At 43.6% G+C, this 27,469-nt stretch overlaps 1 protein-coding gene across 2 annotated transcripts; it reads left to right on the top strand.

The window, feature by feature from the left end:
• mark4a (MAP/microtubule affinity-regulating kinase 4a) lies at positions 1 to 26,936 on the top strand. Of its 2 annotated transcripts, XM_058626970.1 has the most exons (18): positions 1 to 763; positions 5,209 to 5,406; positions 7,775 to 7,828; positions 12,851 to 12,899; positions 13,202 to 13,267; positions 14,305 to 14,375; positions 14,466 to 14,522; positions 15,082 to 15,318; positions 16,261 to 16,380; positions 16,479 to 16,578; positions 16,688 to 16,797; positions 17,481 to 17,667; positions 18,062 to 18,273; positions 18,493 to 18,596; positions 19,237 to 19,524; positions 22,439 to 22,521; positions 23,006 to 23,050; positions 23,157 to 23,314. In XM_058626970.1, the coding sequence occupies exons 1-18, from the start codon at positions 710 to 712 to the stop codon at positions 23,219 to 23,221; spliced, it is 2,100 nt and encodes a 699-aa protein (XP_058482953.1). In that variant the 5' UTR covers positions 1 to 709; the 3' UTR covers positions 23,222 to 23,314. The 2 variants fall into 2 exon arrangements, with proteins under 2 accessions (XP_058482953.1, XP_058482952.1); XM_058626969.1 differs by lacking the exon at positions 22,439 to 22,521 and having other exon boundaries at positions 23,157 to 26,936.
• Positions 26,937 to 27,469: the final 533 nt, after the last annotated feature.

Here is a 27,469-nt window from a genome sequence, read left to right as displayed (position 1 = left end):
ATTGAGGCTTTTACTTTGGAACTGACCACCGGAAGTGCTGTCCCGGCGTCTCCTCGCTGACCTGACGCTGGTGCGCATCTCACCGACCGGGAACACCGATCAGTGAACACTCGGGCCTTTTTCCTCCGCTGCACCGTCAGCTGTGTTTTCCTGCTGCTGCCGCTTCCACCGCTGCCGCCGCTGCAGACGCGACTCCCGCCGGTGACACCATATTTGCAGCCCCTCGCTCAGTGTAATGTCACACGGAGATGACACGCATCCAGGAGGAGCCCTGTTTGTTTTGCACGGAGAAATGAGGCAGGGGGAGGAGAGTCGCCACAGAGACGCTACTGGGCTGCGGCCAAACGTCGCCGCATTTTAGCGCTTATTCCCATGCTCGGCCTTTGCATTGCACTGCACTTGCTGCATCGTTGATTGGTCGTATATTCTGCAAAAAGTGCATGGTGGAGATGCAGCTTGTTTGAGGACACCCCCCCCCCCCCCATCCCCTCCTTCCCCCCCATCCTCCAGATGTCCATTGCTGCCATGATAGGCAGAGGTCTCCTCTCGAGCGCGGCTCAGCCGGTTGGAGAAGAGGCAGATTGATTCGGGACGGTGGGTCGCATCTGCGTCTGCGGAGGCTGATAAATATCATCCGCGCGCACACGCTGTGGTGATTCTCACTCAGGGAAATAAAAAAAAGGAAGGGGGAGAAGGAAAGAAAAGCAACATGTCATCTCGGTCTGCATTACCGTCTGGAAACGACAGGAGCACCGGAGACCATGTAAGTGCAATTACAGCCTATAGCCTCTATATATATATGTGTGTGTGCGCGCGCGCGCATGTGTGTATGTGTGTGCAGAAGATGAATGTGCATCCCTTAAATAACACAGGAGCTCCTCATCATATATGTGCGCCCTGTGGCATTCATTCATTCATTCAGTCATTCATTCATTCATGCACTGGCTTTATTCTCAGTGCGCACCGGGGTCACACACACATGGTGCTGTTATTCCTCATTAGGAGAAAGGACTGTGGGGATTATTATGAGGGAGGGAGGGAGGGAGGGATGTTTTAGCAGAACAGCCTCTCAGGCTAAACGGGCTAACCTTGAGTGTGTGCGCAGGGAATGTGCCGACGGCAGGCGCACAGCCCGGGACTGTAATAACGCTCAGCGGATATGCGCAGAAACCCTGAAAACCAGCCGTCACCTCTTATTATAAGACTGTGGAGAGAGAGAGAGAGAGGGAGCGAGTGATGTCACATTATAGCTACACCTTACTGCTGCTGCTTCAGTGTGTGTGTGTGCGTGCGTGCGTGCGTGCACGCCCCCCCCCCCCCCCCCCCCCCGAAATCGGATGGGTGGCACAGACGAGCACCAGAAGGCCGACATAAATGCACAGAGACGGCGGGGAATATGTGGGTTGTTGTTCGCATGTAGCGAGAGGATTACTGCGTAAAAAATGATGTGCAGTCCATTGCTGCGCAGTCTACAATGCGCCCAACCCCAGAGCCAGTGGGTGTCAGACAGCAGCGTACATTGAGTACAGTGCACAGAGGCAGGCCTGCAGAAAAGGAAGGAATCCAAGAGGGTTTATTCACTGGAGACGGACAGAATAATAAGATCCACACATTATCTAATATGTCTGTCTGTCTTATGAATATGTATCAGAAATGTTTTTTGGAGTGATTGACATTGCATTCTGTCATTTCTCTGCCTTAAACACTTCTGGCTTGATTCCCTCCATCTGTTTGTTAGCAGAGCTCTCAGCACAGAGGGGATGGTTAAGCCACAAGATTTCTGTGTGTGTGTGTGTGTGTGTTTTGCATCTTTGCTCATGTTGTGAGGACCCAAATCTGTTTACACACTTGCATTAGTGCATGTTAGAGCATGATAGGGACGTGTCACCCCAATAATAATTGACATTTTTCAAATTTTAAGAGGTTAGGTTTGGGTAACTCGTCGTAAATAAAATCGTCCAGGAAATTAGTGTCATGTGAAGTCACACAGACAAGGCTGTGTGTGTGTGTGTGTGTGTCTTTGTGTGTTATTTTTTTCTTCTATTGCATGATTGATTCTGAATGCTTCCATTAGAGTGGACCTCGACGTGCTGTCACCGCTCAACAATTAAGCCACGATGACAGATGCGTGAATTGACTTGGCCTGAATACTGTGTTGCCATATTGGCACAGGTGAGGTCTGGCCTGACGAGCGCTGTACAGTCGGTGGATTAATGTACTCGGCCGCACACTGTGAGAGCCTTCAGCACTCTGGGCTGGGACAACCGTTGATGTGTTGAGTGGATGGTAGAAAGAGGGAGAGAGAGAGTGTGAGTCCAAATTGGCTGTAGGTGGGGCGTGGGAACAGGAATGGAAGCGGCGTCTGAAGGTGGGGCCTAGGACTGCGTGGTTGTGTTTGCATTTGTGTGTGTGTGAAGTTGAGAGCAAAATGGCATGCTGGGGGGATGGAAGTGTAATGCCTCAGGGCGAGGTACTGGCCAGGGACCACTGTGCCAGCATCTGCTCCCTTTTTACGCTTCCCTTCTACATTGCTCTTTACACTATTTGTTTTTTCCCTTCTTTTTTTTCTCCCCCCCTTCTCCATCTTGGTTCCTCCATCTCCTGGTGTCGTCTCATGTTTTCACTCCCTCCCTTCACCATGTATCCTCTCCGTCTTTCCTCCTCTATCCCTGTTTTGTCACATGACAGGTCGCTGCTTCAATACTGCAATACATCAAGCTTTGTTTGTGTAAATGCACATTGTTGTCCTCCTTTTTCTCTCCTGCTCTGCTTCCCTGACTGAAAATGATATGTGACTCAAGCTTTAGACTCCATCATGGCTGCACAACAATTCTCTGAAGCACTGGCCTCCAGATTTAAGCAGCTGCGGTGCTGTGCAAAAAAAATCTTAAAGCACCAGCAGATTTGTTGTTTTTGTGTCTGTCAAATCCAAAACCTGGTGCGAGAGCCCTTTTTTTCACAAGCAAATACCGGTTATATACCAATTACATTAATTAGGGTTCCAGTCCAGTTTAATAAAGGGTTGTGCTATTGTTCCAAGTGTAAGGACACTTTAACCTTTGAAGAACGGTATTGTACCTCACGTTGCAGTGAAATAGCTGCTGTTATATTGTGGTATAGTGCATGGGGATACTTTTAAACGGCTCAGTCAGCATTCTCATTTTTTTTCTCAGGCTGACAGTAGATTATACTGTGTATAATCTGGGCTGCTCGTTGTAGCTCTGCTCTTGTGAGACACGACACAGACATGACACAATACGATAGGAAGTTCTCTGCATCTGTGTCTTAGTTGTTTTGCCTTAAATCATCATGTCTGAAGTCATCATCTATATCAATGGTAATTGCTCTAAAACAGCAAGGGAAGCTCGGCTCATTTCAATATTAACGTGCACTAGAACACGATTAGAACGTGTCACTCATTTGCTCAGAATCAGATGTTTATCACGGACGACCTCTAGACTTATGTGATTTTCGTATTCCCGTAGCAGCCTCCGCATTAAAACCACTTGAAGCTCAGCTTCAGCTGTTCTCTATGGGAAAAATCGTCACTTCCAGGGAAGCTCAGCTTCTCTCGGAAACCAATGGAGCAGTGGGCGGGTGCAGACGCTGGGGCTTCCGCATGGTGATAGGATGAACTGTCTGAAAGGCTGGGGGAACCAGTTTTTGATGGACAGCGTTGCATAAATGTGTATTAAAATACCAGTCTCAGGGGTCAGGAAAAGCATTGTGCATTGCTCTTGCTTTGCCTTCGTATTCTGATTGTCCCTGCGCCTTCATCTTTTGGGGGTCATAGGTTAGATGTCTTATTTAAAAAATAAAGGAATCTATACAGATTTCCGCACATGCATCACTGTATAATAGCTGCATGCTCATGGACGGGCGTCATGTGAGTGCTGCACAGACACACCCATTGCCATCAGCAAACTGCAGAGACTGGCAGAGTAGTTCTTCTAAAATAATTTTCCGCAGGCTGTACGCTGAGAGGTGTAATGTTGCCCTCCGTGGTTCAAAGTTCTTAATTCACAGTGCAAAATCCTTCCATGCAGTTCAATTAAACTCGCAATCTTTGTAGGCTATAATGGCCTTGAAGATTTGAGGTAAGATCAGAACACTATTTTTTTTTTGAAAAGTACAGTCTCCTCTTGTTCCATAGAAAACAGTGTGTTCTTGAAGTCCTTCACCTCACATTAATTACCTCACGACTCCTCGTGGCCATGGTTATCACCAAAATGAAGATAACGTGAACAGAACTAGCTGATGAAGTTGACAATGTTTTAGTGGTGGATACAGCAGTGGAGTGATTGTAACTCCTTGAAGTTAGACCTCTCCTTGAAACCCTGCATTTTATCTTCTTAGTGTATTCTTCAATTAAGCCTGCCCCATACTAAAGGATTTTCAAGTTTGACTTGATCTAAAAAAAGTGGGAGACCACAGACACACTCAATGTTTTCATCCTGAGAGAAGACCAAGATCTTTTCACACGCGTTTAATCAAAAGATTTCAGGGAGGAGATTCCAGGGATTTGGGGTCTCACTGAAACTTGCGTGATTTAGCTTGACTTCAGAATATAAGCGGACTGTTGGCGGTGTCAGTTAATAGCTGTGTGTGTGTGTGTGTGATGTTTTGTGCTGAGAAATGCAACAAACTGGATGAAGTCATGGCCGAGAAGACGGAATCAACTTGGCTTGTATAAGTTACGGTTCTAAACAAAAGTATGCAACATCATTTCCCACTCGACTCGCTCTTATAGGTTATTGCGGGGTCCAGTCACTGTTCCGTCGTAAAAATATCAAACGCACGTTTTGAAATCGGGAAGACATTGATGCATCCGATGTTGTTAAAATCGTGCCTGTTAATCCCTCACACCACAGGATAATTTGGCCAGATAATCTGTTCAAATTGAAAAGGCACCCAGGATTGTCGGAAGGGCCAGATTTAGACCGAAATCTGGCCAATTGTCCTCCAGTGTCGGGCAGACTTTAGACAGATATTGCGATTGTCTGTTAATGATTACCTTGTAATATGTTGATTATCGCAGGATCACTGTATTGCGATTTTATCCGTATTTTTGAGATATTCATCGCGTTGTATCAACATTGTGCAGAGAGCCAAATCAGTTTACAGAAACAGAAGTGGCTCATATTTTGCCTCATGTGGACCATCCGAGCTGCTGCTCGCTTTAACTCCCTGCTTCTCGTTTTCTTTCAGCATGTGTCGCTCGGGGCCAGCCGCTCAGACAAGGCCACCAGCCAGTCCAGCCGCTCACTGGGCGCCCGGTGCAGGAACTCCATCGCCTCCTGCTCCGACGAGCAGCCGCACATCGGCAACTACCGTCTGCTGAAGACCATCGGCAAAGGAAACTTTGCCAAGGTCAAGCTGGCCCGCCACGTTCTAACGGGCAGGGAGGTGAGACACAGACACAGAGACTGATGTGTGGATGAATAATGACAAAGTGATGTTTAAAGAAGGGCGATAGAAGAGCAAGAATCAGCTGATGGTCCTGGTGTCTTTGAGATCTAATTATCTGGCCTCCTAATTAAACTATTTGTTTGTAATTTGTTTTTTTTGTAATGTTTGGTAATTGTTGGAATGCTGAGTCAGCAATTCCCAGCTTTTCTCTTCCTGTTTATTTATAATTCTGTTGATATATTATCTTCCACCTTTCTGTGGTCGGGATATTATATTCCTCGTTCTTCATGTGCCATTGATCTGTTCATAAGTACAGATTTATGCCAAATGCACGATGGTTCCATCTTTCTTCGTCTTCCTATTTTATGGGGTTTAAAGGCAGCTTGCATCCATGATATTGCATTACTGCCATCTTCAGGAGTTGGAGGACTCCAACACTACCCAGTGCTTTATATTCTTTCTTTCAGTCCTGGTACCCCGAGCCGCTGTATTTGATCTGGCCTCAGACAACGGTAGATATTTAAAAAGGTATAAATAGCAGGAAGTATGTAATATGATAGCACGAATTTAAAGGACAAGAATTGACTTAATCCCCAAATCTGCATGTCTTTGGACTGTGGGAGGAACCTGGAGAAAACCCACGCACACGCACGCACACACACAGAGAACATGCAAACATTTTAAATAGCTTGTTTCTTACAAGGTCACAATTAAATGGTCATTTGTTACAAGTCGAGTCAAATTTATTTACATAGCCATCACAAACCCCTTAATAAAAGAGGAATTGGGTATTGAGGGCGCATTTGTCCACATTCTTGATCTGAATCATCAATCAATCAATCAAGTTATCATCCCTTCAAAGACAAAACAATTCAAATATAATGCAAATGGAGCAGAGGAAACTAAAATTAGGAAATGAGGAAGTGAGGAAATCCTATGTTTGATCTCACCTCTGTTGCCTTATAATAAACCAAGGGCGCACGGTCACCCTGTGTGTGTGTGACATTTCTCCAGGTTCTTCTGTTTCCTCCCGCAGTCCAAAAACATGCGGTGTTAAATAGGACACTCTAAATTGACCAGAAGTGTGTGAATGTGAGAGTGAATGGTTGTTTGTCTCTGTGTGTTGTCCCTGCGATGGACTGATGAGCTGTCCGGGGTGTTAAACTCGCCTTTTGGAATTGGCTCCACCTCCCTCCCGCGACCCTCATGCGGAGGATAAAGCGGAAGACAATGAATATACAAAAACACTGGGAGACTAAAAGACTAATGAATTAGCAAAAACTGCATGAATAATAGAGATGGATGAAAATAAATACATATATTAATACATTATCGTAATACAGTATAAAGTTAAATTAAGAAAGCTAATCAAAGGGTAAACTGATGGGGCAAAATAGATGTAAGTGCAAGGCGAGGCAAATTTATTTTACATATATATTATTATTTCAACAACAAGATATTTAAAGTGCCTTACATTAAAAATAAATAGAAATACAGCAGCAGAACATATTATGTTATATGATAAAACACAACAAAAACATGTATATACAGAGGTAAGAGAGAGAAAGGAAAAAAGGCGTTCAAATAATTATTAAATTTGTATTTAAACGCAGTGGCAAACATGTAGGTTTTCAGGCTTGATTTAAAAGAATTGATTTTGCAGACCTGTTCTCTTCTGGGAGTTTGTTTAGTCCTGGTTCTGGGGACACAGAGCAGACCTGACCCAGATGACCTCAGTGGTCTGCATGGTTTATAGTGAGCCAGCAGGTCAGACATGTAATTTGGGCCTAAACCACTCCACAGTGTGTTATAGACAAACAGCAAACACAGTTTTGTTCTTTGAATAAAGGGAGCCAAAGGGCTATACTGATTTATCAGCTGTGGAGAAGTTAGAAGTTAATTTATAATTATGAATTAATTTAGAGTATCCATGTTTGTCTCTATCTGTGTGTGGCCCTGCGATGGACTGGCGAACTGTCCAGGGTGTACCCCGCCTATCGCCCGATGTAGCTGAGATTGGCACAGCACCCCCCGCGACCCTCTGGTAGAGGATAAAGCGGTAGATGATGACTGACTGATGTTTAAAGAGTTTGGTTATTTTATACTGATTTATTTTGGTCCCTGCAGCAAAAATAAAAACTAAAGAAACAAGTCAGTATTGGCTATTGACCAAATTGTCCCAACATCAGCCCAGAATTTCATAATCAGTGCATTATCAGTATAGTTTATGTTTTACTTTGAGCTGGGATTGTTGCAGTCTTAAAAAGACTCAGTAAAGTTCAGTTTTGTTTTGTTTTTTTTGACTCAGTGATTATTCAGAATGGTGATGTGTGTTCATGACAGTCTTGTTTGATGTCTCTTCCAGGTTGCAATAAAAATCATTGACAAAACTCAGTTGAACCCAACCAGCCTGGTAAAGGTAAGTTCTTCCTCTTTTTTTTTATGCTGAGTCATACTGTGTGTACAAAATGTCCTAAAGTTCAACATGAAACACGTGCAGCATTCTCTGAACCTCCCGAAAAACACTGATGTAATGCAGATGATCTGGTCACAATAATGTAATTCTGTAGAGCATTAGGGCGCTGCTTTTGTGAGGTACAGTTTTAAGCCTGGGGTTGGGGGGGGGCGGGCGGTGAGAGATGTGCTTGTGGGATGAGATGCTGTTTGGCAGGTGTGAGGCGCTGGATGGCAGCAAGAGAAGAGAACCCTTCTCCAGAGACTAATCACTGTCCAGAGAGTATAGAGTGACACGTGTTGGGAGTCGTCCAGTCCATCCTTTCATGTGCAATTTATGTTTTTAATTTGTCTTCCTCAACCTTTCCACGGACAACAAAGGCGTTTCTGTAATTTTTTTAGTGTGTAAAGTTGAGCGATGTTCATTGGTGGAGTTACTTCTCTTCCAAATGTTGAAGAACCTACAGTACGTAGACTTTAGTTAACCCTTAGAACCAAGAGCTTTTTTTCCATTATGTTAAAACGTGTAGTCGATACAGAGGCTGCAAGAATGTGCAAGTGTTTTATATCCTTTACTATATAAACACACCTGAGCAAAAAGTGCTCAAAATGTTAAAAAATCTGATTGAATTTGCGACTTTTGGGAATACATCACGGAAAAAAGCTGTATTTTGTGACGTCTGCACAATTATCGCTACGTTATATCGGCACCTACAATATGATACAACATGAATCATAACGTTGACTCAATAACACATAAGAAGATGAAAAAAAAAAAGTTGTTTAAAGCCTGAATATGTGACCTATAAAGACACCCCCAGGATGTCCATATAAGGGGTTGTGTATTATTCCCACGGCAATTTACCCTGGGGTGCACCTGTGGCACGTGAATACTAAGGGTTAAGCATCAAAAATTTAACCCTATTCAGTTTTGTCCATTTTCTGCTATTGTAAAAAAGAAAAAAAAAAAAAGCATGGTTGTCCAAATTTTAGTAGTACTTAGAAATTACACAATGTTGATTATTTCTAAGTAGAATGGGGTTTAAATTTCAGGTCATGCAACGCGGTTCCAAAATCTGGGCTGCACTCGCAGCCTGCGTGTTAATGATACATTTCGCGTCATGCACACAAGTATACCTGTGCCTTTATAATTCAAGAAAGATGGTAGCAACATCGTGCTGGTAGAGCGAGACGGCTGCTAATAGATTGTCAGAAGTACTGTTTGACTGGATAAACACTTCCTGCCCCCACCCGCCCCTGTGTCGCTGGTATCTACACAAACACACCCTCACTCAGGCTTGACAAAGCCCGTTTTCAATTGAAGGACACCGCTTACAAATCATGTTCCTGTCATAGCATCATTAACAAATATCACCAAAAAGTTATGCACCACAGCCATTTTTAGTGGTTTGTGTACAGTAAACCACAAGGAGGGCTTTCTGATGGGCTGGCTTCTTCTTTTGTGTGTTGCGCCTGAGTGGTGGACACTGGAGGTTTGTTGTGCATGAAGGTCAGAGACAGGTACAACAACAACAATAGTGGACACGTTGGCTTTACCAGCCGTCAAGCGCAACCTCGGAGAGGTGCAGACACACTTGAGTCAGATACGGAACATGGTATTTAAGAAGACATCTAAAGCAGGAGACTGGGGGGATGTTTAATATCCAGGGACACAACATGGCTGACACCCGATCACATGCAACACACATCTCCATCTTAGCTGCCATCTATAGGAGTCAACTTTTCTGCCTTGTCATGTTTGTCAGAGGTGAAGAAGCAGGTTGTGGGTGAAGAATGACATGAGTGCATGATATTTATATACATATATGTATACATATTGGCCAAAGTGACTCCCTCTTTGAGCCATATGTCTGTCAGTCTGTCCTCTCTCTCTCTCTCTCTCTCTCTCTCTCTCTCTCTCTCTCTCGCTCTCTCTCTACTCTTTCGACCTCGCTCGGCCTGCCTGAGCTGCTCTGCCTCTGGGCAAGAAGTGAACAGACCAGAAGAATCAAATCAGAGCTCTATATGTGTATAGTGTGCGTGCATGCGTACGTATATATGTGTGTGTGTGTGTGTGTGTGTTTGACCATAAGATGTCTATATATTGTGCTACATGTGGTAAAAACACCTTCTTCTTTTTTTAGAATTAAAGCCGCAGTGTTCTATAAAAAAAATAATTAAAGAGAATCTTCCTTTTTAATATTTTTTTTTCTTTTTGGTTACTTATCTTTTGCTCACTGTCTGTAGCAATAGCAGGGTTCTTCACAGTATTAAGTTTTTTTTTGGTCCATAAAAGCAAGATCTCATTGTTTCCTTTTTTCCCAGAGCCATCCGCTGCCATTTTGATCCCTTCCTTCCTGTAATCCTCATACTTTGACTCATCATGTGCTTCTAGTGATTTTATCGCGACATAAAATAATTGAATTAAACCCCACTTGGTCTGATTATTGGATACTCTAGCAGAAGCTATACATTCAACATGTACACGGTGCTCGTCTTGGACTGGACTTTGGTTTAGGACGAGGAGGATTGATGAGGAAGATGAAGGGATTGGCCACTGATTGGAGAGAATACCGTACAATTGCCGGTGATGATCGCAGTTGTGAAAAAGCCCATATTAGCATAATCCAGGGTGGTGATGTATGTAGAGGGTATTGTATAGGGTTGGATAAAAGGAAGAGGATGGAAGGGAGAAGAAGAAGGATGTGATTTCAGACCTCCATCATCCACGAGGAACGAGATTACCCAGAGGAACATTCTGAGAAAAGACTACACTGTCCTCTGTGCTGGTGCAGGACACGTGTTTAATTGTCTCATATTGTATATAATTGTGATGGAAGCCAGGAACAGTAAAGCCTCAGTGCATCATCATGCGTTTCCCTTGTCGGCTTCATCACAGGCAGTCGTTAACAATGGCCGTGGTCGAACATGTGGTCTGGGGAGGATTGTGTGTTGTTTTGACGGGTCGGGCCACTCGGTGCTGCCGGAACGAGCGGGGAATTAATGGGATGCCGGGACGGCGATGATGATGATGATGATGATGATGATGATGAGCTGTTTCAGCCGTACGCATGTATCCCAAGATTCCCTCTAGCACAGCTGGAGAAGCGGGGAGAGAGAGCCCGGTCTTAATACCTGGGTCGCTATGGCAACAGTGACGTTGGGGCACTGCTAGAGGAGAAGACTGCCAGAGCAGTTGAATGAAGGAGGAGGGAATAGGGGGAGACGCATCGGAAAATAGGAGAGGGGGAGGATTGAGAAAAGAGGATAGAAAAGCTTATCGCACCATCTTTTTTTTTTTTTTTTTTTTCCCCAGTTGGAGTTGAGGATGTGGAGGAGAGGCACTGGTTTGTCAGCAATGGCCTTTTTTTACTGAGGGACCGTTAACTGTTATTTACAGGAAAGCAAGGGAGCTGGCTCGTATTTAGCTTCCTGTACAGAAATATCACACGCAGCGAGACGTGCTCGGACAGAGTGGAAGTTGGGTCTCGCTTTCGCTGCTGATTCACACGTTTTGTGCGTGGGCCGTTTGTCGTTTTTAACTGGTCGTTGTCACCCTCGGTGATTCTCACAGACACGGAGGAAGTGATACAGAAGTATAAATTGTATCAGTTAATTCTGCCGTTTGGACCCGTCTGCCTCCAGTGTCTCTTAGTGTCAGCAGTAGGACAGTTTAAAAATGGACAGTTTAAAAAAGAATGTATTGAGTCCAACAGTTTAGTCAGACATGAAGTGGTAAAACTGGTGACTTTACCCTTAAATATGCAAATGACTGTGATTAATAAGTATTTCTACCTGGGTGATAATCACAGTTAGGGCTGCAACGACTATCCAATAAATCATTTATTAATCGATTCATAAATTAATCGTCAACTGTTTTGATAATTAATCGGTTTAAAGTGTTTTTTGTTCAATTATTGAAACAGGCTTTTGGATTGTTCAGCTTCTTAAATATGAATATTTTCTGGTTTCTTTGCTCTGTATAACAAAGAAATCAATAAAACTGAATCATTTTGGTTTGTGGACAACAGGAGACAACATCACATTTTCTGACATTTTATGGACCAAACACGATTAATCAAGAAAATGATTAATCGATTATGAAAATAATCGTTATTTGCAGCGATAATCACAATATTATTTTCCTAGTATGGCAATTATACATATTGTGTGAACACCTTGAGACATGACTTATTATGTAAGATTTTGTCTCACTGATGTTTTCTGTTTATTTACACATCTGATATTTATGATAATTCATAATGTTTTATGACCCGGCCCCAGCAGCATGTACGTACATTCCTAATGCTAATTTATCGATTTAATTCAGTTTAATGTCTCAGGACAGTTATACTTCTAAGTAACATGGTTTAAGAGCATCAAATCCACTTTTTTTATTTGTGACAGCAAAAAGCTGCTCGAAATGTCCTATTTTCTACCTTGACGGTCAATATTTCTGAGCAAGATGAAGCGTCTAACCCACTGAAAGGTCTAAATAACAGAATACACAGGTTTTCATTTTTTTAATGTCAATAGGAATTCTTAATTGTCATGGTGGCCACTTTCGTGTACTGCAACAAAAAATACTCCCAAGCCCAAAAAGCAATTTTCCCGTTGACCACAATAGTAAAAGAGACGCTTCTAATACTGTTCACAGGACACCTCGAGACATGGACATAGGCATGTATAGATCTTTATATTCTATATTTTTAATTCATGGAGTTTAAAAACCCTCCTTAAAGGCCATAAAAAGCCCAGAAACTTTTTTGGCATATGCGCTGTTGAGCAACTCCATAGGAATGACCGGAACCAGGGGGGTGGTGCTCTGTCTAGTTCTTATAATACATCCATGTTCCTACATCACTACGAGTCACAGCGCAGATTTACTGCAGTGGAGATAATGTTCAACAATCAAAGGCATTAATTGCAGTTTATTTTCTAAGTATTATGTCACTAATAACATGCTTCTTCCTCTTCTTCTTTGCAGCTCTTTCGGGAGGTACGAATAATGAAAACCTTAAATCACCCGAACATAGGTAAGGAACATACATATGTCCACCATGTGTTGTTGTGCAATTATTTGTTACCTCTTTTCCTGAAAAGGCTTGACAGCAGTCGCTGACTGAAGTGCGTCTCAGGCTTCATACAGAGGTCACGAGGTTGGATTTTCTAAAGCTGAAATGTCATATGGATCAAAAACCCCCCACAGAACTAACAGCAGGTTCCTCTGTACGCAGAGTGACAGGCAGCCAGCTGTGCTATTATTTATAGTGTGAGCAGGATTTGTTTATCTATATTTGAATTTAATCTGTGTCTAATTCTGTTTTCCGTATTACAGTGAGGCTGTTTGAGGTGATAGAGACAGAAAAGACCCTTTACCTAATAATGGAGTACGCCAGTGGAGGTGGGTACATGTGCCGTCAAATTCATCGTTTTAATCGTTTGCTTTATTTTTGAATTATGCATGGCACATTTTGAGCATGTGATTGGTTTCTGAATTATGATGCAGTTGAGTCGTTCCATGTGGGGATGCATAGTGAAACATGATGTGTCTAGTGTTGCTTCATTTTAGTTGCTTCTAATATCACTTTATTTTGGAAAAACAACTAGTTCCGTATCTACTAGGGCTGAAAAATCGTAATACGGCATACAGCTATTTCCAAATCGCAGGAGGCGCAATCTTCATTCTTCGTTTCAATGACTTCTTTATTGTACGATACCAGAAAGTATTCAGCTGAAAAATCCGAGAACTTGTTTATTTAATAATCGATAAACGATCGCTCAAGGGATTAATCGTGGCTGATGAAAGACGGGATGAATTAAAAATGACGGCAGCCTCTTCTTTTAATAGACCTCATACAGGAGGATTATGTTTATAGATTATGGAACCACAGCATAAATAACTGAGCAGTCCCTCTGCTGTGGTGGCGCAGCTTTTTAAACAGACGTTTAACACACACTCGGGCGTAAAAAGCAGCTCACTGCATGTAGAGTTTACGCCGGGCCTCCATTTTTCGCTCCTTTTTTGTCACCTCTCCCTTTTTCTATATTTTCTGTGGACAAGACAGTTAGTTTTAGGGAAAACAGGGTCTTTGGTTTAATGTTACGTTATTTTTTTTATTCAGCTACACTTTGACATGTTGGAAAATACACGTATCGGTCGTCTTTCTCAGAGTTAAGTTTTGGTCAGTGGAGGAAAAATTTGTGTCGTGTCTTGGCAAGAGAGAGAGAGAGAGAGAATGAGTGTATTTCCCAAAATGTCAAACTATTCCTTTAAGTCTTTCCTCTTGAGAATAAAGTTGAAGCTGACACCTTGATAGCACTCATAGCCTCGCCTTGTTAAATATTAAAAACTCAATTGATGTGAATGAAATCGATTGTGTGTATCGGTGATATATAATTAAACAAGCAAACGACTGTAATGCGCTCGCTCGCTCTCAGGTGAAGTGTTCGACTACCTCGTGTCTCATGGAAGAATGAAGGAGGTTGAAGCCAGAGCCAAATTTCGACAGGTACGAGTTCGCCGCCCTCACCATGACCGCACTTACACCGCACAGTGAGTTGTCAGTCCTTAACGTCCGTCTGTGTCCCCGTGTTCACAGATAGTCTCTGCTGTCCACTACTGCCACACCAAGAACATTGTCCACAGAGATTTGAAGGTGAGGAAAAATCTCAGAAGATGTTTTTGGGGGTTGCTTTTAGAGAGGAGGGGATTACGGGCTCGTCCAATACTAGGGCGGTTTCTTTTGCCGCTGACAGATTACACTAAACGGAAAGTTATAATCTGGGACTAGTCCTAATCTGTGCCTCAGTGTAAAAGGCCCTTTGGTGCGTGAAGCCTTCTTTTTTATTATTATTATTATTATTATTATCAAGCTGGGAAGATTTCTGTCTTTTATAGATTACAACATAAAATGTGATCACATGAGGTGACATATATACAGTATGAGTCATGTCCAGTATTTATGTTGTTGGAAAACATGCAAACACCCCCCCCCCCCGCCCCATCTGTCCCTGAATCTCACTCTTTTTTCCCCCCCCACTCCTTTCCTTCATTACAATCCCTGTTATTGTGTCCTCCTACTCTCATTCCTCTTTCCTCTCCCCTCCAACCATTTTCTCCACTGCTCTCCCGTTCCTTCCTTCCCTCATTGTGTTGTTCTCTCCCTTTCCCCTTCTGCGCATCCCTGCCTCTGCATCAACGTATGAATGATTCAGGCGGAGAACCTTCTGCTGGATGCCGACGCCAACATAAAGATTGCCGACTTCGGCTTCAGCAACGAGTTCACGCTGGGGAACAAGCTGGACACGTTCTGTGGCTCGCCACCCTACGCTGCCCCCGAGCTTTTCCAGGGCAAGAAGTATGACGGGCCTGAGGTGGACGTCTGGAGTCTGGGAGTAATCCTCTACACGCTGGTCAGCGGCTCACTGCCCTTTGACGGGCAGAACCTGAAGGCAAGTGGGTGGGAGGAGCGTTTGTTAGTTTGTCTGTCTGTGATGTTATTGCAAAAAAAAAATAAAAGTAAAAATAGTACCTTTATCCATAATCCAGCAGATGGCAATGGAAGCCCCTGAGAGCTCGAGCAGAGGGTGGAGACAAATGTGTGTTTATCCACTCACATCTACACAGACTCAGATTCGGTTTTATTTCTACAGCACCAAATGACAGTATGCATCAATTCAAGGCACTTTAGTGAGGTGGAGACATCGCAAAGTTTGAGGAAAAAACGGCTCCCACAACAGTCACTGTCACATCACACTGATGCATCCAACAAATGAAATAATTAAATGTAAGAGTGGACGTGTTGTTACTGTAGTGAGTAACACGTACAGTGAGGGACCAGTCTGCCAGTCGTCAAAGTTATCAGAATTTCTGTGGCTCGTGCGCCACAGTTCTCACCCCTCGGTTTAAACACGGAAGAATAAGACATTAGTGACAGAAGCTGGTACAAGGAGACCAATTTTTTATGCTCTGACAGCCTTAAGCACTTGATGTTTTTGAGTTAATGGATTGTAGGAAGTCTTGGAATGATACTCATCTTGCTCAACGGAAACTGTCTAATGCTTACAGGCTGAAGGGGGGGTGGGGCGTTTTGCCCCCGAGCAAAGAGGAAGCAGACATACATCATTCAATATGTCAATACCCTGCCAGTGCTTTTATACTGGGACAAAGGCAGTAGTGGTGTAGTGGAACTACAACTGCAGCTTCACTTAGTAGTAAATCGAAAACGTACACACATTTTGCATGGTGTCTGTGTGGGGGCAGTATTATAATCTGGGGTTACTTTAATTCGTCACTTCTTGGTGTCCAATTTTTTTCATGACAGCACTAATATAAATGTGACATGTGCATTGTGTTTCGTCATCAAATTTGTTTCGCACTGATGTGACCAACAGGAGCTGAGGGAGCGTGTGCTGCGGGGAAAGTATCGCGTGCCCTTCTACATGTCTACAGACTGCGAGGGGATCCTCCGCCGATTCCTGGTGCTCAACCCCACCAAGCGCTGCACCCTAGATGTGAGAAGTCACAAAGAGCATGCAAATTTAACATTTCACATTGAATTTGGAAATGGCTGCAGCTTCTTCTTCTTCTTTTTCCTTTTTTGTGACTACAGCAAGTTATGAAGGACAAGTGGATAAATGCAGGGTACGACAACGAAGACCTGAAGCCCCACATAGAACCTGTCGAGGACTTCAGTGATCCGGCTCGCATAGGTGGGGGACACCACCATGTCACAAGGCACAACACTGTCGTCAAGATACAACCCAATGTGTTTTGTCACTGTCTCTTTCTTACCTTGGATTGTGTGTGTGTGGTCTTCAGAGGTGATGGTTGGAATGGGCTTCACTTCAGAGGAAATCAAGGACTCTCTGCTCAATCAGAAATACAACGAGGTCACAGCCACCTATTTACTGCTGGGCCGCAAAGGAGACGTGAGTTACATATATAAATCTGCCTTATATGGTATATTACAGGAACTAGGAATGCGCAGATAGTGACACCAGTCTCGGGGTCCAATGCTTCTCTCGTGTACTCATATTTGTATTCGTGAAAACTACTCCGACACTGCACCTGATACTACTTTACGCATCCTCAAGTGAGCCGAGCAGGTGTGAGGTGATAAGCGGATGTGTCGCATTGTCAGCAGTTTGGAAATATTTTAAGATAAGTGATGATGACAAAAGTAGAGCGGACTGTAACCGGTGTTCTGCTAGACTGTCAAGAGGAGGAGGAGCGAAAAGTCGCTCCTTCAACCCAAGTCATTTGATAAAACTTTCATTTAAATCAAATTTATACTAATTCAAGTCTACAAATGAGCTTATCTTCTAAGTTGTTTAACATACCTGGATATAAAAGCTGTAATACTGATCTCTTATATTCAAACCTAAATATTTTAGCAAAGATATAGGAATTAGCTTCACTCTTCCAATACAGTCACCATCAACTGGTGCTCATTGTATTTAAAACAAGAAACGACTAGGTGTATGCAGAGAGGAGGAAATGATTATTATTTGTTAAAAGGGTGTTACCATTGCCCCCATGAAATAATGATTCTAATCTAATTCTCCCAAAAATTGGACTTTCTGACCCGTTTCTGTCCACTATGACATCACAGGAGGGCAGTGAGGCTCGTTCAGCCAGTAGCCTGTCTCTGGCGAGGGTAAGACCCAGCCCCATCACCAACGGGACCAACAAGCACTCGTCAGCCACCGGCTCCTCTTCCTCTTCCACCTCCTCCTCACACAGCAAGACCCAGCGCAGTGCCTCCACTTACCACAGGCAGCGACGGCACAGTGACTTCTGTGAGTCTCTATTCCAATATGGTCATTCTCGGAGACTGGGTCAGAAACCCACAGACGGGTTTCAAGGAGTTTTTGGAGCTAAGATGCTTATCACTTATACCAGATGTCACACTGTGTCATTTTATCTTTCTTATATAACACATTTCTTCAATTAGCTGTGATTAATACATTAATGCCGCATTGGTTCACAGTAGCTCATCTATACTGTAACATATCCAGCAAACACTGCTGTAACTGCTTCATTTTTGGCTTGCACAGATCTATCAGGGCGACACTACTGCAAAATATGCGAAACACTGCAGGGTTCATCGTGTACCGCACGTGCAGACTCTCTGCAGAATACTCCTTATATGAGTTTCTGTGTTTCTTTGCTCTGCTGTCCTCCACAACAAAGGTGGGCCTTCCATGCCCGTCATGCACCCCAAGCGGAGCCCGACCAGCACGGGCGAGCGGGAGCTGCGCGAGGGACGGATGCCCTCTCGTAAAGCCAGCTGCAGCGTGATGGGGAGCCACAGCCTCCCTCCCTCCAGCCCGATGGTCAGCAGTGCCAACAACCCCAACAAGTCTGAGATCCCTGACCGCCGCAAAGACATGACTGCCACCACAGTAGGTCCTTCTCAAGTAGTGAAGGGAGACAGTGTCTCAGGATCAGTCGACAAATATCACGCAGTTCTAAACTGTTTTTATCCTGATATTAAATAGGAGTCATAGATAGATACCTGTATGAATCAGAGAAGGCAATGTATATTTATTGTGGATTTCCCTGCACTGAAAGCCAAAGTAATCTTATCTACTCTGCCTCTGACTTAATTCCACTCTCTGTAGAATAACATCCCTGGAAGCGCCATGACACGCCGGAATACATACGTGTGCACAGACCGTTCCGGAACTGACAGACACTCTCTTCTGCAGAACGGCAAAGATAACAGGTGTGGCTTTGCATTCAAATATTTTGAATGTTTTAATTGACAAAAGTGGAGCTGCATCTGCAGAAAATAACTTTTGAATCAGGCCTTTGCAGATCTAGAAGATCTAAAGCGGCTCTATGACTTATCCCTAAATTGGCCATTATAATCGTTGCACATGGACATTATAATTGGCAAACCAGCTCATAACCCTAACCCTGTGAAGGACTGGCAATCTCTCCAGAGTATACCCCGCCCTTTGCCCCCTGATATTGGCACCAGCAACCCTCATGTGGAGGATAAAGCGGTGGAAGTTGAGTTAACTGAAGCAACCATTCTATTTGCTCTTTTATGACCGCACACCTGCAGTACCTCCATGATCCACAAGGTGGATGCAGCTCAGACTTTGGGAGTCACCGTGTAATGCTGAGGTTGAGGACTACAGAGGTAGGGTGTCGGCACCCGTCGGCCCCCGAAAATGAATCATTTCATACCATGTAGTGTGTCGCAGTGAACAAGGACAGACGTTGACCAGTGAGAGCACAGAACATGCTGTCATATATTATGTAGTACCCTTTAAAGCTGACGACTAACTGTTACAGAACATCTGACTCGGGGTTATCTGGAATCTAAAAACATGGCTTTCTTTTCCCTTTTTTTGCAGCTCCTTGAGCCACCGCATACCCGCCGCTTCTCCCTCCACGCTCAGCATCACTGGGGCCGGAGCAGCCTCCTCCTCCTCGTCTTCTTCAGACAGATGCCGCCTGACCCGAGGCTCCACGATCCGCAGCACCTTTCACGGGGGACAGCTGAGGGACCGCGGGCCTCCGGTTTACTCGGCCCCACCCACTTCACCCACTCTGTCCCACCATGAAGCTAGCCCCCTGCCCCACGCCCGCACCAGGGCAACATCCAACCTCTTTTCCAAGCTGACCTCGAAACTCACTCGCAGGTAGATGTCTACACTACATGTGTCATATGTCTCGTGGACAGGCCCAGGTCATGTTTGTGAACAGGACACTGTTCTCGGCCTCCAAACATCAGAAGGACATCGGTGTTTGACGCGGTTATTATTGTGTACTTATGTAGAATCTATTCACACTCCAAAAAGTACTGACAGATGCAGTGAATATGGAGCTGAATCCAACTATTTTTGGCATTTATTTCATATTTAAAAAATGCAGATGCAATTGATTTGGGGGGGGGGGGGGGAACTCGGCTGATTTTGCAGGGATTTAGGATTCGACTTCCTATTTTTTGTGCGTCTTTAACAATGTCGTGGGAGCACTCGCGATAAGATAAAGAATCGATCTGGCAGGACAACATGAGGAAGTGGCCTCATATAACACACAAGGACATTTTAAATTATGCTGTGCCGTGTGCGGACGGTTGAGTTGAAATAATGAATTAATAAAACTAGGCAATATAACTCGGTTTTAATTACACAAGCTGTAATTAAGACTTTGCCTTGGAAGTTTTACCAGTGGCGTTTCATAGCCCGGCCGATCATCTGTAGGCTTATGGTCAAAAAAGTGACACAAACACATCACGCCACAGCATGTGTCCCCGTTCCTCGGCGGCGCTTTCATCCGCATTCCCGTCTTGTTGTGCGGCCGATGATCAAAAGATTCCTGTTACATTAAAGCCATAAACCAACTGTTATATGACACACAATACTTTTCTTTAGTTGTTTTCCGAACCTGCTGTGTGAAGCTGGCCAACTTCTGACCGGTAGTTTGTTTGTTCAAACGTTCTAAATCAGTCTAACGTTAACTCTGCTTATTACTGAGGATACACAGGGACACGTCCTTGTCCTCGTCCATGATTCTGTGACAGAAACGCTGCTGCTACTTCTTTATGTCTGCCCAGAATGTTCAGGCTGATTCACCTGGTAACTGGATCAGAGTTCTCACCTAACAAGACTTTGTTGAGGAAGAAACCAGAACCACTTACTGGTTCCATGAGGGAAAAAGAGGTCAGGTGTCGACCTTCTTATCTGACTCTCAATAAGACGGGTTAGGGTTAGGACTTAGAAGACGGGGAATATGGGGCTGAAATTGCCAAAATTACATTAGATAGATTACATATATACATAAAGAAGTATATGAGATAGCCTTTTCCATTACTATTCTGTATTTATTTATTTATTTCTTTATTTTACCTACTTATGTATTACTGGGGCGTTTTGTTAATTTATTTGTTTGTTTCGACGTCTGGCTGTTTTCGGACACGCGATGTCCTGCGACCCTGGTGCTTTTACAAATCTAAAAGGACGCGTCAAAGCTCGCCCTCTCGTGTTGTGTCTCACATTTATCCATGAAGAAGAACGACACATTGTGGACTAGTTGGCGACATTCTGACACGATGCCTCATTGATCCGCGGCGTCTGTTCTGTGACACACACACACACACTTATGCAAGTACTGCTGTTGCAGTGGGGACCGCGCCATACGCACACACGATGGGTGGCACTAACTCGCCTTTACAATAATGATGTCTGTCTGTCTGTCTGTCTGTCTTTTGTTTTTTGTGTCTCTAAACCCTTCACATGTGTTTCCATTGCCACAGTATTGAGTTGATACTTTTATCTCCTCGTGCACAGTTTTGTACGGAGGCCCTAAAGCCCTGGAAAGAGGTTCTTTTTCAAATATTTTTATCTTTTGCACACGTTATGAAGTCTATAGGTTTCCTTTGATGTGTGTGTCTGGTGTGTGTGCAGGGTTCGTCTGTGTGTGTGTGTGTGTAAGGTGTGAGGTGATCTTAACACATGGGGTTCTTGTGACTGTCCGAGATGGACTTGAATAAAAAAATGTATTATCTGCTGTATTTATTATTAAATCTTAGGCCTCAGATTTTAAACTTTATCAGGTTTTTTTTTTTACACTTGTTTTTTTATAATTTTGTAAAGATTCTAGCTTCTTTCTAGCTTTGCGGCTCCAACTGTTGACAATCTACACACGTTTTTCCCTTTGAATTACCAAACCAATGTTTTCTAATTCCCGATCAATGACCTGAAATCGTGAAAATGAGCATATATGATGGGATTGTGGTCGTTAAAATGTATGAGAAATCACTGGATTTGGGCTTTTATGGCCAAAAAATGGCGCTGCTAAAAACAAATCGTAAAGGAAACACTGTAACATGAATATATCTTCTAATTATAACCCTAACGTACCAGCATCAGGAGTTTTAACACCATTTTTCAAACCATTGATTTTCCTAGGGAGCATGTGTTCTTTCTATGCACTGGAACTTAACATTATTCAAAAGGGTTAACCCTGTCCCCCCCCCTCTTTTTCTTCCGACAGTATACTAATCCATAAAGGTAACTCAGTTGTTACAAACTCTGTAAACAGTATAATTTTTATTTCATGTCTGTATGAACATTAACATTTTCAGGCTTGTTTCAGACGAGATTAAGATTCACTTTAAATAAAACAAAATAATCTAATAAATGTATATGAAATCATGTGGCACTGTCGTTATCACTTCCTGCCTTTCAGCTGGGGGGGCACAAGCCCATGTATGGAGCCGTGCTTATCAGATCATTTTAATTCACCCAGGGCTTTTTGGCCAGCCCTTCTGTAGCCCTGGATTATCCTCTGCTCCTCTCTCTCTGCCCTCCCTCCCTCAGTCGTCATAATCACACATGTCTAATCTTATCAAACCTCAGCTTTATCCTTGCCAATCAGCTGCTGCGCTGCGCTCTTTCTCACCACTTGCTCTCCTGTGATTCAATTATCTTCTCTCTTACTCCCCCCCCCCTCCCCCTGCTCTTACCCTGTGTTCCCTCTTCTTCTTTTTTTTCTCTCCATCTCTGTCTTGTTCCGTTTCCCCCCCCCCCCCCCCCCCTGTCATGGCATCAGGGTCAACCTTGACCCGTCCAAGCGCCAGGGCTCAAACAAATCAGTCTCGGGTTGTACTCTTCCACAAGGATCAAAAACAGTTAGTAAGTTCCCATGACTCTTGCTTCTTTCTTGTCTTACCTGTGCCGCCCGTCCCAGTCTGTCTGCCTGCCTCCTCAAGCGGGGAATTTGCTCTGGTCCATTTGAATGCCTGCCTGACACGTCCATACTTCTGTCTGTAAGGGATTGCTCGTCATGCATGTTTTGTCATCGTCGCATACTTCGTTGTAAGCATGGTTACAGTCGAGGACAATTCATCTGTCTCATTTTCAGTGTGAAGTCATCCCAAATGTTCTCAAGCCGACTTGTAGGGGAAAAAAAATAAATGGAATGGAAAGGAGGACGTAACGTCTGCATGCTTTGAAAGTTGTGAGTGAGGATACCGAAGCGTGGAGTGGTGGGAGACACTCTTGCTACACATCACATGCTTCTTGTTGTTGATGTTGCTTGGTGTCCGCCGCTGAATGCCACCTCATCTGCGAGTTATGGGGAAAAACCACCTCTTGACCGAGTGTGTTTGTCTTGCAGGGTCACAAATGAATCTGAGGGAATCAGGAGATTTGCGCTCACAAGGTCTGTCCCACTTGTACTTGTACTCATATTTGATTTTATAGTGTGATCCAAGCGTCTGAACCTTTTTTTATCTTTTTCCCCCGGTTTGCTTCACCTCTCCCTATAGTTGCCATTTACCTGGGTATCAAAAAGCGTCCGAGCCCTGGTCCATCGGACGTGGCTGGGATCTGAGAGGCGGCGGGCGGCGGGACCCCGCGGAGGTGGTACTGGCTCTGCGGGAGGCAGCGCTCGGGTGTGGCTGCCAGGTCCACCATGCCGGCCCTTTTCTGCTCTCCTGTACCCACGGCGTGGCAGGGGGTCGTGTGGCTTTCGAGGCCGAGGTGTGCCATCTTTCTACGGGCAACTCAGAGACTTCTAATGGGGTGCGCTACACGCGACTCTGGGGGGCGCCGTTAGCTTTTCGGGACATTGCCACCCAAATCTCAAAGGATCTCGAACTTTGAACAGATAGAGGGTGTGTTTGCATAATATGAGTGTGTGTTTTTTTGTGTTGACGCGTGTGTCTGTCCGTGTGTGTGTGTGTGTGTGTGTGTGTGTGTGTGTGTGTGTGTGTATGTGTGTGCAAATGGGGGAGGAGGAGATCACTGAAGGCAAAAAAAATCCCAGAAGGGGTGAGGGGCTGGACCCAAGAGAAAAGACTTCTCTTTCTGTCTCTTTCATGACTTACACCCCTCTTGTGTGTACACACACACACACACACACACGCACACATTTCTCACGCACGTACACACACACACACACACACACACACAGACAGACAATCTGACCCGTAAAGTCACATAGACTGAGGCACCTACACTCACCACACTTATCACCCAGCTCACTGAGCTGCTGCACCCACTGGACCTGGATCAGATGGAATCTAGCATATTTTTATCGCTACTCTAGCCATAATGACTCTTAATTTTCTTATTTATTTCTCTGATATAATATGTTTTTAAACCCACTGTCACTTTCGCCATCGCAGAAAAACTCAATGTCTCGTGTGGCGAAGTCTTTTTTTTCATTTTCTTTTTTTAATTATTCTTTTGTATGTCACATTCAGGTATGCCGTTAATTCTTTTTTTTTTTTTTTCATTGCCTGGGGACAATAACGTGCACAAGTGTGGAAAACGGTCCAGTTTTAGTGAGGAGACTATAGCAGCTGACGTGGATTTGATTCATGTATTTACAGTAGGGACGAAGATTAAGGTCAGTGGGAGCAGAGTTGACAGGCATTTGAAATGTCCAATCAGAGGCCGACTCTGAACCAGTGTTGTCAACGTCGCTGTGTCCCAATGAGACCGGAAAATAAAAAAAATATAGATAAAGTTTACTGTAAAGCAAAACTGAAATGTCACGATGTGGCAGCGATAATTGGTTCAGTAATTTATAAATGTACTACATGCTTCTCCCTGATTGGCTGGATTCACTGCCTGTCCTCACTGTTTTGGCGACAGTAAAGCTTTTCTGAGCGTTTGGACTTTCCAACCTTTTTCGCCTTTTTCCCGCACCTTAACCTTTTCATCGAGAGCGTCGTGCTGAAAACACAACAGTCTTAAAGCCCTCGAGTGTTAAAGGATCTTTCGAGGGAGCGCTTAAAGCCAGAGGGTCAGCTGCAGTCAGTCGTCCCGCCACAGAAGAAGAGACGCTGTGAAGGTTTTTTGGGGTTTTTTCCCAGTGCAGTGCAAAAAATTCCGTTTTGTGCCATGTGATTTTTTGCCTCAGTCACCATGTTAGTATATCGACAGGATCCCCCCCCCCAAAAAAAGAAAAAGTGAATGAGCCAACCAGTGAAACCTCTGAGATTACACACTCACAGAGAAACACACACACACACTCCTGAGTATCCTCCTTCCTCTTTTTTTGTGGCACAGTACATTATATAAACTGGTCTGTCCATGACTGATGACTGTAAGGACCTGGGGGGGGGATGTTCTGAATTTGAAAAAGGCACAGTGAAGGCAGTGTGGATGGGATTTTCTTCTGTTTCCGTCCGTTGCCTTCAAAGTGACCCCCCCCCCCCCCCCCCCCCCCCGTGTGGCACCTTCTTACAGTGCAAAGTGTAATGTGAAAAGAAACTTAGAAAGCTTTCTATTCTCCCTCCCTGTTTTTAGTGAGTAACATACTGTGGTATTTATGTCGGCTCTACAGCTCACGTTGTTTGGCTGCTAATTTACTGTTAATACGATCAGTTGTGGATCACAGTGACCCGAAAACACCCCACACACCCTACTGCAACCCCCCCCATTTCCTTTCCCACCCAGTGGTAAACCCCTCCATCTCTTAAAAATCTTAAAGGGACATGATTTTTTTAGCATAACTGTACGTACCTCCCAACTTTACTTGTGTCGTCACAACGAGCGAAAAACCGTCGTCCTCTGCTTTGTTCGGAGGTCGTCTTTTCTCACAGGGAAACACTCTCATCGTCCACACTCTCGACCCATGTATGGCATCTGCTCACTTCCTGTTTGGTGTGCAGTGCTTCGTGAAGCCCAGTGGGGGAGGGAGGGGAGGGCGGCACTGACCTGTCCTCCCCCCTCAGGGTGAGAAGCAGAAAACAATGTGGGTCTGTCGTTGTCCTCTCTCTGGACATTTCTCATTGTGGTGTATATTGGCATCAGGTAATATAGACCTCAATGCACTTTGCTTTGACTTGAATCAGCTCCTTCCAGTGTACCTGTATAGGTAATACCCAGATTTAGCCACTGGAGGGCGCCAATGTCTTAAATGTGAAACACTTCAATTTGTGGATATTTGCACAGTTACTTTATTTATTTTTTAGAATAATATCATTAAAAAAAAATAACAGGATTTATATCGGTCAGTTGATGGCTGTATATAAAATATATGAATATAGTATATATCTTAGAGCTCAAGGTTTATTTATAGCTAGAGCAAGGGGAAGTAAATCTAGTCTAAAGCAGTTTCTGTCGGTGACAATGGGGGAACAAAACCAACCTGCAATCCTGCATGACTTCAGAGTTTGGGTTTAAGGGTAAAAAATAAATAAATAAAAATAAACAAAATGCACACCTAGGATCAGAAGCTTTGTCAGATGCAGATTCAGTTTTTAGATATGAGTTGATACAAAGAAAACGGTGCTAAATGTAGCACCATATCGCCCTCCCCCCCCCTCCCTTTTACAAAAACAGACCTGACGAAGTACAATGACTTCACTCCACCTGGTGGGCTGAAGGATCCGTTAGGTACGGGCTTCTAAACTCCGAGAAGTATTTAAATATGCCATAAGATATGCCACAACATACAGTATGTAAGGTAAAAAAAAGTTTTTAGTGACAACACTTGGGAAGAAACAGTGCAATCATCATTGCCAGTTCTGCAGTATATACTGTATATCGAATTGAATTTTACAGTAAGTCTCTGAAAACACATCGAAAGCCCTGGGTTGCATTCAAGCCATAGATATATGACGCCGCTGTCTCCTGATTGCAAATATAAATCAGGTCTGCAAACATTTCAGTGGAGATTATTGATGTGAAACGGGCTCAAATGCAAAATAGCTTTGTGTAAAGACAACTCGGTTTTAGCGTTAAGAGGGATTAATATTGTCCTAAGGTGAATTCTACTGTGAAAAATTCTTGAAAAGAGTTGTTTGTTTGTTTTTTTTTGTTTGTTTTTTTAAACTGCGTGTTGAGTAAATGCTTGTATACCTGCTTAGAGACAGTGTGTCACGTCACTGGTCTGGTTCAATTGGTGAATGGTACAGTATAATGATCCCAGGGGGCTCAGTATTTAACCTGCACCTGTATGAGTAATTTTACCCTGCTCTACTGGTTAATCCCTCCCCTCAGAAAGAAACTGTAAACTGAGATTGTGTCATTCTCGTATTCTGGTTAAGGGAGAATATGGAGCTGAAGATAAATAAAATTCACTGATGTTGGCATCCCCCCCCCCCTTTCATTTTGTTGTCCTGGTTTCACAGTTAAAGCACAAGATCGTAATATTTGTTAGATTTTAGTGCACATCATGATAAAAAAAAAAAAGAACTTGCACTGAGTTTTCATTTTCAGTTTAATTGTGAATTAGGGAAACTGTCAATTTCCATATTATTGACTAGATATGTACTGAAGTCCAGAGTAGGGCTGCAACAATTATTGGATTAATAAATCAATCGTCAAATATTTTGATAATTGATTAATTGGCTTAAGTGTTTGTTTTTTTTAAATAATTAAAACAAGTTGGGTTTTTTTTCCAGTTTCTTAAATGTGAATATTTTCTGTTTCAATTAGTTCTCATCAGCCAGACTTGATGTTAGAACATGGCTTTACATGTTTAGGGTCTCTTGATAATCCCAGAGTGGCAATATGGGATTATAAAGATCACTCATGGCAGAATGAGCCCGATGGTAGCAACAAAAAGTTTAAGATCTTGACCATGTACATCCTTAATAACACTAAGGTCATTTAGTGACATGTT

Source organism: Solea solea, chromosome 4 (genome assembly GCF_958295425.1).
Source record: "Solea solea chromosome 4, fSolSol10.1, whole genome shotgun sequence".
Classification (NCBI taxonomy): Eukaryota; Metazoa; Chordata; class Actinopteri; order Pleuronectiformes; family Soleidae; genus Solea; species Solea solea.
The sequence above is the reverse complement of the archived record's forward strand: the minus strand, read 5'-3'. Positions and strand labels throughout refer to the sequence as shown.

Bases quoted from the DNA above. Each gene is read 5' to 3' on its own strand.
- mark4a (XM_058626969.1), top strand. From the start codon at position 710: ATGTCATCTCGGTCTGCATTACCGTCTGGAAACGACAGGAGCACCGGA. The intron at 16,381-16,478 runs GTGAGAAGTCAC...TTGTGACTACAG, and splicing joins CCAAGCGCTGCACCCTAGAT to CAAGTTATGAAGGACAAGTG. The intron at 19,525-23,005 runs GTAGATGTCTAC...TTTGTCTTGCAG, and splicing joins ACCTCGAAACTCACTCGCAG to GGTCACAAATGAATCTGAGG.